We start from the raw sequence: 14,314 nt of genomic DNA, 5'->3' as shown, positions 1-14,314 counted from the left end.
CTTCGAGGCGGGTGTCCGGGGCAGTGGGAAGGGCTTGCACACTGGATCACAGATAATAACAGGTGTGGCCAAGCCTGGGTGCTGCAAGTAGGCCGGCACGGTTACAGCTTGGTGTGCCGAGGATGAAGTCGGGTCCTGGACTCCTGTGTGATTCACCACGAAGTCTGACCTTACCCCGAGAACAATAGGGACAGCATGGGATGGGGGGAGATGACACAGGCAGACCCGTGCTTTGGAAAGGCCACCCTGCTTCCACGGGACAACATATAGGGACCACAGCAGCCATCTGTCTACAAACGGCGCCTTCAAAACTCTAGGAAACAGGTGACTGACCTTGATGAAAACTATACTGATTAGTCACACAGCCAGCATATGAGTGGTAACACTGGGTTAGGATCCAGCCAGCTCCATTACACGTATTTGTACATTCGATAACCTGTCATGGAGTATTTACTCTGGGTTGGGGATGGGTGAACTCACTGTGCCCTCGTATACATCACCCTGGTGGCACAACGGTTAAGCACTCGGCTGTTCACCGAAAGGTTGGAAGCTCTGTCCTACCCAGCAGTTCCTCGGGAGAAAGAGCTTGCAATGTACTCCCGTAAAGATTCCAGCCTAGAAAACCCTGTGAGGCAGTTCCATTCTGTCGCATGGGGTCACCAGGAGTTGGAATCGACTCGACAGCACCCAATAACAACAATATAGCCCTCAGCTCGGGGTGTTCCTCACCCAGCCAGTGTCTGAGCCTGTGGAAGGCGGAGTGCAGGTCCCCACATCCCCCCACCCCCAGAGACCCCGCACACCTCCTTTCACAAGAAGGTCAGTGAATTTTTGTTGGCTGGATATGAGCCAATGAGGTGTATGCGCACAAAGAAGAGAGGCCAATGAGGTGCATATGCGCAAAGCGAGAAGCCATTGAAAAGTACGTGCACAAAGCGAGAAGCAAGTGTTTGGGGGAAATGTGAAGAAAACTGTTCAGCTGAGTAGTTTCTGCCCGTTTGAGTAGTTCAGTGTGAGCCGTGATTTTAGCAATCCTCTCCCAACCTCCTGGAACTGCCCTGTGGCCCCCCTTAGGCGAGGGATGGTCTCCCTCCCTTTGTTGTCTCTGTGCTGACTATGATATAATGACTTCCTTCTAGCGTCTTCGGTTCGAGCTCTTTGTCCAGGGCTTGCTCTCCGGCAGGGCCCCGAGGACTGGTTAGCATGATATCTTGTCTTCCAGAATACCAAGCTCCAAAATGAAAGGACTTGTCCCCCCGCGGCACTGGCTGCCTCCTGCTCCTCTTCAGCCAGCTCCTACAGTTGCTCCAGACAGCCCATGACGTTAACACATGCTGGATTTTCATTAGCCTCAGCCGAGAAATGCGGCCTCCTCTTCAAAGTTTGACACTCACCTCACTCTGAATCTGCCATCTTGCCTGAAGTCAAGTGGAACACGCAGGCAGGAAAAGCACGTGGCGTTTCAAAACCCTCCACGCACCCACCAAGGAAGGGATTGCAGCCACCTCCAGGGTAAGGAAACCAAACTCAGAATCATGAGCTGAAAGCTGAGTGCTCGGTGTCTGTCCAAGGCCTCAGAGGAGCCCCGTGCCCTCTACTTCTCTGAAGCCCCTGTGCCCTGCACAGTGTTTGGCACCCGACAGGTGGCCCCAACGGTAAACCAAATGGGATTCTGAACTTTTCATTTTCCGTAGTTACTTCTGGGAACAAATAAAGAGCTGCTACCCAGCTTCTGAGGGATCCCCGGGTGGCACAAATGGTAAAGTGCTCAGCTGCTGACTGAAACGCTGGGCGCTCAAATTCACCCAGAGATGCCTCAGAAGAAAGGCCTGGTGATCTAAAACCCAAAAACCAAACCCACTGCCGTTGAGTCGATTCTGACTCATAGCGACCCCACAGGACAGAGTAGAACTGCCCCACAGAGTTTCCAAGGAGCACCTAGTAGATCTGAACTGCCAACCTTTTGGTTAGCAGCCGTAGCACTTAACCACTACGCCACCAGGGTTTCCCCTGGCAATCTACTTCTGAAAACCTTATGGAGTATGAAGCACAGCTCTCCTCTGACATGCATGCGGTTGCTACGAGTTGGAACTGACTTGACAGCAATGGGTTTGGGTGTTTTTTTTTTTTAAATCCAACTCCTGGGTCCATGCGTGATGCAAATGGATAAAATGCTTGGCTGCTAACTGAAAGGTTGGACATTTCAGTCCACTTAGAGGTGCCTACGAAGAAAGGCCTGGTGACTTACTTCCGAAAAACCAGCCATTGAAAACCCTACGGAGCACAGTTGTACTCTGACACACAGGAAAAAAAAAAAAAAAGTGAATTGGGGTTGGCTTGATGGCAACTGGTTTGTTTTTTTGTGCAACTTCCTAGAGGATTAGCTCGATGCCTGTGGGTGCTCCCTCCTCTGTCCTGAGAGCCACAGACAGCCAGGACCTCTCGGTGGGATCCTCAGGGCACTCTGCACTGCCCTCTCACTGCTTGACTTAGACGGTGGGCAAATTCCAGTGGACATCTGCATGGGCGTGTGGCTGCTCTTTGCCAGGAGACTCACGGCTCCAGCAGCCTGGCCAGTTATAGCCAGCCCTCTCCTTTCTAGATCTTTCTCCTTCACCAGCAAGCTCCCTCCTCCCGCACGTGGAGCCAAAGCTCATGCAGACATGAAGATGTGGCCATCCTTCCCAGGAAAAGCCTGTCATTAACAGAGGTTTGTTGGGAAGAATGTTCTGCCGCCCCCTCCCTCCCATTCTTTCATTTAACATATTTTATCAGAATGAAATGCCTTAATGAGCACAGGGTTGCAGCTGATCCCAGCTGAACCTCAAAGTGCTCTGCTCCCCGCTTCCATCAAGCTGCATTCACACTCACCGTGATTGGGGGTTCTTTCAGGAACAACCCCCCTAACCCCCAACACTGACAGGAAACTCATCAACTTCCTATAGATAGAAACGGGGCAGAGAAGCACCCCCTAAACTGCTGCATGTGCTAGACAGAAGTTTAATGGAGGGGACAGAGAGAGGAGAGGGAGGGAAAGAAAACCAGAGCGTGGGTGGTGTTGCTTCTGACTTGTTCGGGAATGCTTGTTACAGCACTTGGTCAACCCTAACACTCACGTCCTTCTGCTCACAGCCTGGGAGGAGCAGATGGTGCCCGAAGGGGGGAGTGCACCCCACAGGGACTGCGGACAAGCTAGGGTGCCTGAGGGATAGAGGACAATGTCACCTCAATGTGTTCACGCTGCTGGGGATGGTTTCCCAGCGCCGTGGAGTTTGCAGCTCTTCTCACATGGACCTGGCAAGCCAAAACCACATCTCCTTTCCCACATTTCTGGGTTAGGATGTCCACAGCAGAGTCTTCAGGAGGCCTTTTATCTGACTTGGGGGTTGGCAAACTTCCTTCTATAGAGAGCCAGATAGTAAGTATTTCAGGCTCGGCAGGCCAGGCAGTCTCTGGCCTGAGGGCCACAGTCTGCGGGCCTGAGTGGGCTGGATCTGGCCCGAGGGCCACAGTCTGCGGGCCTGAGTGGGCTGGATCTGGCCTGAGGGCCACAGTCTGCGGGCCTGAGTGGGCTGGATCTGGCCTGAGGGCCACAGTCTGTGGGCCTGAGTGGGCTGGATCTGGCCTGAGGGCCACAGTCTGCGGCCGAGCTTGCCTGCTGTCCGCCACCTTCCCAGGTGGACATCCCACGATTCATATTTACTGTTCTTGGGTGTCATCGAGTCGGTTCCAACTCCTACTGACCCTGCAGGACAGAGTAGAACTGCCCCGTAGGGTTTCCAAGGAGTGGCAGTGGATTTGAACTGCTGCCCTTTTGGTTTCGGTTAGCAGCCCAACTCTCAACTATTGAGCCACCAGAGCTCCCTGAGGAGGGGTAGATGCTCCTGCTCCAGAGCTGCTCATGCTGAAAAACGCATCACCTTCTCTGCTCAGAGCTGACAGGTGGGAAGTCCACTGCGCGTAGTGGCCTCTAGAGGAACGACGTCCCACACTGGCATGAGGACTTGGTTTGCGGGGGATCCTGGCCGTCTGGCTGCCTCCAGCTACACAGACCCCAGCCCCGACTCCTTCAGCCACTGTTATCCCCAAGGTCGGTCAGGCAGAAGATGCTAAAGCATCTTTCTCTGCATGTCCAGAGAAGTCAGAAGCGGCTGGACCAACGAGCCCAACAGATCACACACAGCCCAGGGAGCCTGCAGGACAGGGTGCCCAACAGATCACACACAGCCCAGGGAGCCTGCTGGACCAACGAGCCCAACAGATCACACACAGCACCTTCCCTCCTCCCTGGTACTTTTACCTGCCTGTCTGAGGGTGGGAGCAGCGGAGTGTGGCTCCACGTGTCTGTACTGACCTGAGACCCCCTGAGAGCTGGGCAGCAGAACATTCCAGCGGTGCAGAGACACCTTCCCAACAGCAAGGCACCCCCTCTTTGGTGTGTGAGCGCACTGGAGCAGTCAGCATTTCTCACATGCTCAACAGTGAGCTACTGTGCTGGTAACTCAAAGATAAGCCTGGCCGTCTGCACACAAGGGGTGACCATGAGCAGGATCGACTCAATGGCAGCTAACAACAAACATGCTGGTGGGGATGACTTGGGAAGACCTCCCTGGAGTTTGCGGAATAAGCTGAATCAAGAGTTGGCAAACTATGGCCCTCGGGCCGAATCCCACCTACCGCCTGATTCTATAAATAAAGCTTTTGTATATGGTGTGAGGTATGGGTCCTGTTTCATTTTTTTGCAGATGGACATCCAGTTTTGCCAGCACCATTTGTTAAAAAGACTGTCTTTTCCCTGTTTGATGGACTTTGGGCCCTCGTCAAACATCAGGTGACTGTAGGTGGATGGATTTACATCTGGGTTCTCAATTCTCCTCCACTGGTCAATGTATGTGCCATTGTACCAGTAACAGGCTGTTTTGACTACCGTAGCTGTACAGTAGGTTCTGAGGTCAGGTAGTGTAAGTCCTCGTACTTTCTTCTTCTTCAGTAGTGCTTTACTTATCTGGGGCTTCTTCCCTTCCCATATAAAGTTAATAATAAGTTTTACCATCTCTTTAAAGAATCTTCTTGGTATTTGGATTGGTATTGCGTTGTATTTGTAAGTCACTTTGGGTAGAATTGTCATTTTCACAATGCTGAGTCTACCTATCCATGAGCATGGTATATTTTTTCCATTTATGTAGATCTCTTTTGGTTCTTGCAGTAGTGTTTTGAAGTTCTCTTTATATAGGTCTTTTACATCCCTGGTTAGATTTATTCCCAAGTAAATTAATTTTTTTTGGAGCTATTATAAATTAAAAAAAAAAATTACTGTTTTCCTGATTTCCTTTTCATTGTTCTCTTTATTAGTGTATAGGAATCCAACCGATTTTTGTATGTTTATCTTGTATCCTTCAACTCTGCTGAATCTTTCTATTATTTCCAGTAGTTTTCTCATGGAGTCTTTTGGATTTTCTAAGTATAGTATCATATCATCTGCAAATAGGGACAGTTTAACGTCTTCATGACCAATTTGGGTGCCCTTTATTTCTGTTTCTTGTCTTACTGCTCTAGCTAAGACTTTCAACACAATGTTAAATAGGAGTGGTGATAAAGAGTATCCTTGTCCTGTTCCGGTTCTCAGGAGGAATGTTTTCAGCCTCTCTCCACTGAGAATGATGTTGGCTGCTGGTTTTGTACAGACACCCCTTATTATGCTGAGAAATTTCCCTTCTATACCTATTTTATTGAGTGTTTTTATCAGGAATGGGTGTTGGACTTTGTTGAATGCCTTTTCCGCATTGATTGAGATGGTCATGTGATTCTTTTCTTTCTTTTTATTTATGTGGTGGATTACCTTGATTGATTCTCTAATGTTGAACCATCCTTGCATACCTGCTGTGAATCCTACTTGGTCATGGTGTATTATTTTTTTGATATGATGCTGAATTATTGGCTAGAATTTTGTTGAGAATTTTTGCATCTATATTCATGACAGATATTGGTCTGTAATTTTCTTTTTTTTGGTGGTGTCTTTGCCTGGTTTTGGTATCAGGGTTATGCTGGCTTCATAGAATGAATTCAGAACTATCACTTCCTTTTCTGTGTTCAGAAATAGTTTTTTTTTTTTGTTGTTCTGAAATAGTTTGAGTAGTACTGGTGAAAGCTCTTCTCTGAATGTTTGGTAGAATTCTCCAGTAAAAACATCTGGGCCAGGGCTTTTTTTTTTTTTTTTTAATAAGTTTTATTAAGCTTCAAGTGAACGTTTACAAATCCAATCAGTCTGTCACATATAAGTTTACATACATCTCACTCCCTACTCCCACTTGCTCTCCCCCTCTTGAGTCAGCCCTTTCAGTCTCTCCTTTCTTGACAATTTTGCCGGCTTCCCTCTCTCTCTATCCTCCCATCCCCCCTCCAGACAAGAGTTGCCAACACAATCTCAAGTGTCCACCTGATATAATTAGCTCACTCTTCATCAGCGTCTCTCTCCCACCCGCTGACCAGTCCCTTTCATTTCTGATGAGTTGTCTTCGGGGACGGTGGGCCAGGGCTTTTTTTGTTGAGAGTTTTTAAAATTATCTTGTCAATCTCTTCTCTTGTTAGGGGTCTGTTCAGATTTTCAACATCATTTTGTGTTAGTTTGGGTAGGTTGTGTGTTTCTAGAAATTTGTCCATTTCCTCTAGGTTTTCAAATTTGTTGGAGTATAGTTTTTCATAATACTCTGTTATGATCTGTAAATAAAGTTTTATTGATAACACAGTTCACATGTTGTCTATGGCCACTTTCACACCACAATGCAGAGTTGATTAGTTGCTACAGAGACTGTCTGGCCTGCAGGGGCTAAAATGTTTACTGCCTGGCTCTTTATAGAAGAAAGTTTGCCAAGCTCTAGGTTAGATCAAAGGAGCCCTGGTGGTGCAGTGGTTAAGTGCCTGGCTGCTAACCAAAAGGTCTGTGGTTCGAACTCACCAGCTGCTCTGCAGGTGAAAGATGTGGCAGTCTGCTTCTGTATAGATTACAGCCTTGGAACCCCTGTGAAGCAGTTCTACTCTGTCCTATAAGGTTGCTATGAGTTGAAATCAATCAATGGCAAAGGGCTTTGGAAGTTAGACCAAGGAGCTCTGGTAGCACAATGGTTAAGTGCTTGGCCACTGATTGAAAGGTTGGCAGTTTGAACTCACCCAGTGGCTCTGTGGGAGAAAGACCTGTCGATTTTCTTCTGTAAAGATTACAAAACTCTCTGGGGCAGTTCCACTCTGTCACATGGGGCTGCTATGAACTGAATTGACTCCACAGCACCCCACAGTAACAGCAACGAGTTAGACCAATGATCTTCTACAAGGAGTGATTTTTGGTTATAAACACAAAGCATTAGACAAAAGGGAATTGTACAATGAGAATCTCACTCCCTCTCCAGTTTGCTTTCCATCCTGATGACTTTCAAGGAGAGAATCTCTCTCTGGCTCTAGTCCGTCTTTAAAACACTCTGATACTTGCTCAAACCGAGGGCAGCATCCAGGCTCTGATGGCAGACAGACGACGACTACCTGGCTACCGTTTAACAGCAATGTTTTCTCTGCCTTACGCTTGTTTTTGCTGTCAACTTCTACGTCTAATATGAAGTTTCCTTTTGAAACAAATTCAGTTCTGTTAAAAACAAATCCTTTGCATTATGCTAAGTGAAAGAAACCAATTGCAAAAGAACCGCCGATGCCATTTCTATGAAGTGTCTGGAACAGGCAAATCCACAGAGACAGAAAATAGTTTCGTGGTTGCCAGCAGGTGGGGGAAGGCGTCATGAGAGGTGACCGCCACCAAGTGTGGGGTTTCTCTTTGGGGTGGTGGAAATTTTCTGAAATGAAATGTAATGGTGATTGTTGCATAGCATTGTAAATATACTTAAAAAAAAAAGACAAATTTTAAAGGCTAAGATGGTTAAAATAGTGAATATAATCTCATGTAAACTTTATTAGTAAAAAATAAATTTAAAAACTAGGCAACGAAAAGAAAAAATGAGTCATTTAAAGAAACATTTTAAGGAAATGGCGATATAAGTGATAGCTGGGCAGAGCAAGTATCTTGAAGGTAGAGAGGAAATGAGTGCGGTTAGGGTACTATACAACTACGTCTTCCTCTTTATCATCAGCATCATGGATCAATCTAGAAGCCATCAGTAATAGCATCACGAATGGATCAGGGTCCATCATCAATAGCATCATGAATGGATCAAGGTCCACCATGAATAGCATCACGAATGGATCGGTGTCCATCACCAATAGCATCATGAATGGATTGGGGTCTGTCTTAGTCATCTAGTGCTGCTGTAACAGAAATACCACAAGTGGATGGTTTTAACAAAGAGAAGTTTATTTTCTCGCAGTAAAGTAGGCTAAAAGTCCAAACCCGGGGCGTCAGATCCAGGGGAAGTCTTTCTGTCTTTGCTGGCTCTGGAGGAAGGTATTTCTCACCAATCTTCCCCTGGACTAGGGGCTTCTCTGTGCAGGAACCCAGGTCCAAAAGATGCACTCTTCTCCTGGTGCTTCTTTCTTGGTGGTATGAGATCCCCAAGTCTCTGCTTGCTTCCTTTATCTCTTGAGAGGTAAAAGGTGGTATAGGCCACACCCCAGGGAGGTGACCTAAGTAAGGGTGGTGTTACACCCCACCCTAATCCTCTTAACATAAAATTACAATCACAAAATGGAGGACAACCACACAATACTGGGAATCATGGCTTAATCAAGCTGATACACACATTTTTGGGGGGACATAATTCAATCCAGGAAACCCTGGTGGTGCAGTGGTTAAGTGCTACAGCTGTTAACCGAAAGCTTGGCAGTTCGAATCCACCAGGTGCTCCTTGAAAACCATATGGGGCCAGTTCTACTCTGTCCTGTAGGGTCGCTATGAGTCGGAATTGACTCGACTCGACGGCAATGGGTTTTTGGGAATTCATTCCATGACAGGGCCCATGATCAACAGCATCATTCATGGAAAACGCTAACTGGCCAGGTGTGTATCCTGTACACACTATACCAGGCAGGGCTTCAATCTCGAGTACTGTGCTCATATTCTTAGCTCCGGTGCAGTGGTTAAGAGATGGACTGCTAACCAAAAAAAGGTCCGTAGTTCGAATCCACCAGCCATTCCTTGGAAACCCTATGAGGCAGTTCTACCCTGTCCTATAGGGTTGCTCTGAGTCCGAATCGACTCGATGGCAACGGGTATGGTAAATTTTATAGTGAAATCTTCAACCCAGCCAGGCAACTCCAGGGCATCCCAGTTGGCCCAGAAAAGCCAAACCCACACTGGGTGGCGAGGTTGGGTCAGTCGGGTGAGCTTTATGCAGAGAAGGCAGGATGGCACTCCACGGCCAAGTCCCCTTGGTGGTGGGTAGAGCCGACTTGTTCACTAGCCTCAGGGTCTCTACTGTAAATACACTGTGACTCTTGCCCTTTTCTGACTGGATGGGCAAAGTCCCCGTGTTTGATTCATGTTGGAGATGCAGAGTTTGGAGGGTGATTCTGTGAGGTTCCTTCTTCCCTCAGCTCCATCTCAGCATTTCTAACACCCAGCCCCATCTCTCCTTGTTGAAAGGAACAGGAAACAAAAGAGAGGCTAATTGGCTCAAAGAATGAGAATGACTCCCTAAGAGCACCCTGGAGACCCTGTCTTCAAGCGAGAGTGGGATGAGGGCTTCCCACATGACCGGGAATTATTTAATGGATTTCTCGCCATCGTTTCATCTAATTATTGCTCAGATAGGGTGACAATTTCCTTCAAAGGGAAGAAGAAAATGCTAGCTAATGCCCTGATTACTGAAACACAAATTTGTAAAATGAGTTCTCCCTTTGGGACAAGTAATCTATGCTGGCTGGTGAGGAGCTTGTCCACAAGGGGGACATTTCCCAGTCACCAAGGTCACCAGCGGTCGGCCACACAACTGCTTAGCCTTTCTTCCCCAACCCGTTTTCTGCTTACTCATCCTGATTACTGTCACTGCAGACACACCACCATCTCACCGTTCGATATCTCACTCAGAAGTGGAAAGGAATGCGAGTAAGCAGACCAAAGAAAGGGTGTCCACAGGTCAAAAGCCACAACCCGAGGGCCCATCCTCAACTCCTTCCACACCCAAGAGCATCTTCTGAAAATCACCCAGAGAAAGGTCACTGGTTCCTAAGAAAATCTCCTGCCCTGGTGGACACAACCCCGTCCTGAAGGTTCTCTGCTCTGGGTCACACTTATCACCAGAAAGGCGCAACCTGGGCTTCTCACACACCATGTGCAGAACCTACCCTTGCCTCTGGATCAAGTCCATCCAGCAGATTGGTGATACCCACAGAGAGAGGCATGGGCTGATGCTGAGCTGGTCTTCATCAGGTTGACTTCATGTCAAGCAGGAAGGGGTCGTCTACTTACCCTCACGAGCTGCTGGGGGAAGGGCCCACGCGAGTTTTCCGGCACGTTGATGGGTGGGATGACCCAGTCCCGCTTCTGTCTTCTCAGGCCGTTGGGGTTCTGATGCTGAGGCCACGGCAGTAGCATGTCATTCAGCGGCTGAGAAGGGTCCAGAACCACATTCTTCTTTCCTTTCTGTGGGGGAGAAGAGTCGAAAAAGCCTGGTTAAGTTTTGCACAAGAAAGAGGCGTCTGTTAAGAGTATCTGTAGCACCCTAGGCCGACAGAGAGAGCTTGGATGATCTTGGGAGACGTGGGTAAGTGTTCGGGGAAAAATCAAGAAAGACTCTCACCTGTGCCAGCAGACGGATTAGAGTGTTAAACTGGAGGGAAAAAAAAAAAAAACTAAAAAAAGAAGAAAAAAAAAGTGACTCTAACCAAAAAGGAGCCCTGGTGGCACAGTGGTTAAGCACTCAGCTGCTAACCAAAAAGCTGGAGGGTTGGAGCCACCTAGAGGCCCTGCAGGAGAAAGACTGGGCAATTTGCTCCCATAAAGACTGCATCCTAGGAAATCTCTGGGGCAGTTCTACTCTGTCACATGGGGTTGCTGTAGGTTAGAATTGACTAAAGGGCACACAACAACAACAAAACAACAACATTTAATCAAGAGCTTTTAAAGCCCAAAACAATGGACAAATCACGGAGGAAAAGACCAATAGATTTTAATTTAAAACCTCTGTTTATGAAAACATAATCAAAAAGCAATTGACAAATATGGAAAACATGATTTACCAAAAATCTGACAGAGGGTTAATAGTCTCAATACATAAATACTGAGTAGTCCTGGCGGCACAAAGGTTAGGCGTTCGGCTGCTAACCAAAAGGTTGGCACCATGGAAGAAAGGCCTGGCTACCTGCTCCCATAAAGACTGTTGGTATTATTACCTGCTGTTGAGTCAGTTCTGACTCATAGCAATTCCACGTACAACAGAACAAAACACTGCCCAGTCCTGCACCAACCTCACAATACTTGCTATGCTTCAGTCCATTTTTGCAGCCACTGTGTCAATCCATCTCATCAAGGGTTGTTACAGATTGAATTGTGTCCTCTAAAAATGTGTGTCAACTCGGCTAGGCTGTGATTCTCAGTATTGTGTGGTTGTTCTCCATTTTGTGATCTGATATAATTATTCTATGTGTTGTATATCCTACCTCTATGACGTTAATGAGCCAGGATTAGAGGCAATTATGCTAATGAGGCAGGACTCAATCTACAGGTTGTACCTTGAGTCAGTCTCTTTTGAGATATAAAAGAGAAGCAAGCAGAGAGGATAGGGACCTCATTACCATTAACCAAGAAGAGCCAGGAGCTGAGCTTGACTTTTGGACTTGGGGTCCTTAGACCGGGGGAAGATTGATGACAAGGACCTTCCCCCAGAGCTGATAGAGAGAGAAAGCCTTTCCCTGGAGCTGGTGCCCTGAATTTGGACTTCTGGCCTCCTCAACTGTGAAAGAATAAATTTCTGCTTGTTAAAGCCATCCATTTGAGGCATTTCTGTTATACTAGTACTAGATACGAGCCCTGGTGGCACAGCGGTTAAGAGCTTGACTGCTAATCAAGGTTGGCAGTTCAAATCCCTCAGCTGCTCCTTGGAAACTTTAATGGGCAACTCTACTCTGTCCTATAGGGTTGCTATGAGTTGGAATCGACTGGACAGCAGTGTTTTTTTTTTTTTTTTTCCCAGCACTAGATAACTAAGACATACTGTGTGTATACTTTGGTTCCATCTCTCCACTTACTATTTTATGGACATTTCTTCATGTCACAGTCTTCAAATCATAAGTTTTCGTAACTGTGTAATATCCCAAGTTATGAACATATCAAAACCAAACCAGCTGCCGTTGGGTTGATTCCAACTCATGGAGGCACCATGTGTGTCGTGGTAGAACCGTGCCCCTAGGGTTTTCAATAACTGCAATCTTTCAAAAGTAGGTCACCAGACCTTTCTTGATAAATTCAGTATTTTCTCCACGTATGATGATGTTGCTTATTGGTCCACTTGTGAGGATTTTTGTTTTATGTTGAGGTGTAAACCACACTGAAGACTGTAGTCTTAGATCTTCATCAGTAAGTGCTTCAAGTCCTCTTGACTTTCAGCAAGCCAAGTTGTGTCATCCACATATTTCAGATTGTTAATGAGTCTTCCTCTAATCCTGATGCCACATTCTTCTCAATATAGTCCAGCTTCTCAGATTATTTGCTCAGTATACAGATTGAGTAACTACAGTGAAAGGATGCAATCCTGATGCACACCTTTCCTGATTTTAAACCACATACTATCCCCTTATTTTGTTCTAACGACTGCCTCCTGGTCTGTGTACAGGATCTGTATGAGCACTACTAAGTGCTCTGGAATTCCCATTCTTTGCAGTATTATCCATAATTTGTTATTATCCACACAGTCAAATGCCTTTCGTTGTCAATAAAACACAGGTAAACATCTTTCTGCTATTCTCTGCCTTCCGCCATGATCCATCTGACATCAGCAATGATATTCCTTGTTCCATGTCCTCTTCTGAATCTAGCTTGAATTTTTGGCAGTTCCCTGTAGATGTGCTGCTGCAACTGTTTTTGAATTATCTTCAGGAAAATTTTACTTGTGTGTGATATTAATGTCATTGTTTGATAATTTCCACATTTCTGTTGTATCACCTTTCTTTGGAATTGAATGTGTATGGATCTCTTCCAGTCAGTTGGCCTGGTGGCTGTCCTCCATATTTCTTGGCATAGAAGAGTGGGTGCTTCCAGTGTTGCATCCATTTGTCGAAACATTGCAATTGTATTCCATCAACTCCCGGAGCCTTGATTTTCACCAGTGCCTTCAGTGCAGCTTGACTTCTTCCTTCAGTACCATCAGCTCTTGATCATATTCTGCCTCCTGAAATGATTGAAGGTCGACCAATTCTTTTTGATACAGTGACTCTGCATATTCTTTTCATCTTCTTTTGATGCTTCTTGCATTGTTCAGTATTTTGCCCATAGAATCCTTCACTATTGCAACTCAAGGCTTGAAGTTTTTCTTTATTTTCTCAGCTTGAGAAATGCCAAACAGTTTAGAGCTCAGTTGCTAACCAAAAGGTTGGCAGTGCAAATCCACCAGTTGCTCCTTGGAAACCCTGTGGGCAGTTCTACTCTGCTCTATAAGTAGGGTCGCTATGAGTTGGAACTGACTTGACGGCAACAGGTTTTGGTTTTCTAACTCTGGGTCTTTGCACATTGCATTATAATACTCTGCGTTTTCGAGCTGCTCTTTGAAACCTTCCGTTCAGCTCTTTTACTTCATTATTTCTCCTGTTTACTTTAGCTGCTCTACTTTTAAGAGTAAGTTTCAGAGTCTTTGCTGACATCCATTCTGATCTTTTCTTCCTTTCCTGTCTTTTTAAAGACCTTTTGCTTTCTTCATGTATGATATCCTTGATGTCATCTCACAACTAGTCTGGTCTACAGTCATTAGTGTCAAAGATTACAGCCTAGGAAACCCTATGGGTCAGTTCTACTCTGTCACATGGGGTTTCTGTGAGTCAGGGTCGACTCGGCGGCACCCAACAACATAAAAAGAGCTCTTATAAATCAATAAGAAAAGTAATTGAGTCTTTTTTTTAATGACAGGGAAAGAAAACGAGTAGATAATTCACAGAAAAATAAATAAGAATGACTGATGAACTTATGAAAAGTGTTCATGCCTTCCAGTAATCAAATAATGCAAACTAAGGTAAGATATCTTTTTCTCTTACCATGTTGACAAGACTAAAAACACGGAGACTCAACACTGAGGAGAGTGTTGTGAATCTGTGGAGTGAAAGTGTCGAGAGTGTGAGCTTTGGGGTTAAACTAACCTTGCTATGACTCTGAATACTTATGTGACATGGA

General features: G+C 46.2%; 1 protein-coding gene across 1 annotated transcript in view; it reads right to left on the bottom strand.

Moving 5' to 3' along the window:
* CDH4 (cadherin 4) overlaps positions 1-14,314 on the bottom strand; it is a 710,466-nt gene that overhangs the window by 131,888 nt on the left and 564,264 nt on the right. Inside the window, exon 5 of the mRNA XM_064276304.1 lies at positions 10,406-10,579. Coding sequence (XP_064132374.1) covers positions 10,406-10,579 — 174 coding nt within the window. The remainder of the gene's footprint in view (positions 1-10,405; positions 10,580-14,314) is intronic.

The sequence above is a fragment of the Loxodonta africana genome, chromosome 24 (assembly GCF_030014295.1).
Source record: "Loxodonta africana isolate mLoxAfr1 chromosome 24, mLoxAfr1.hap2, whole genome shotgun sequence".
Classification (NCBI taxonomy): Eukaryota; Metazoa; Chordata; class Mammalia; order Proboscidea; family Elephantidae; genus Loxodonta; species Loxodonta africana.
The sequence above is the reverse complement of the archived record's forward strand: the minus strand, read 5'-3'. Positions and strand labels throughout refer to the sequence as shown.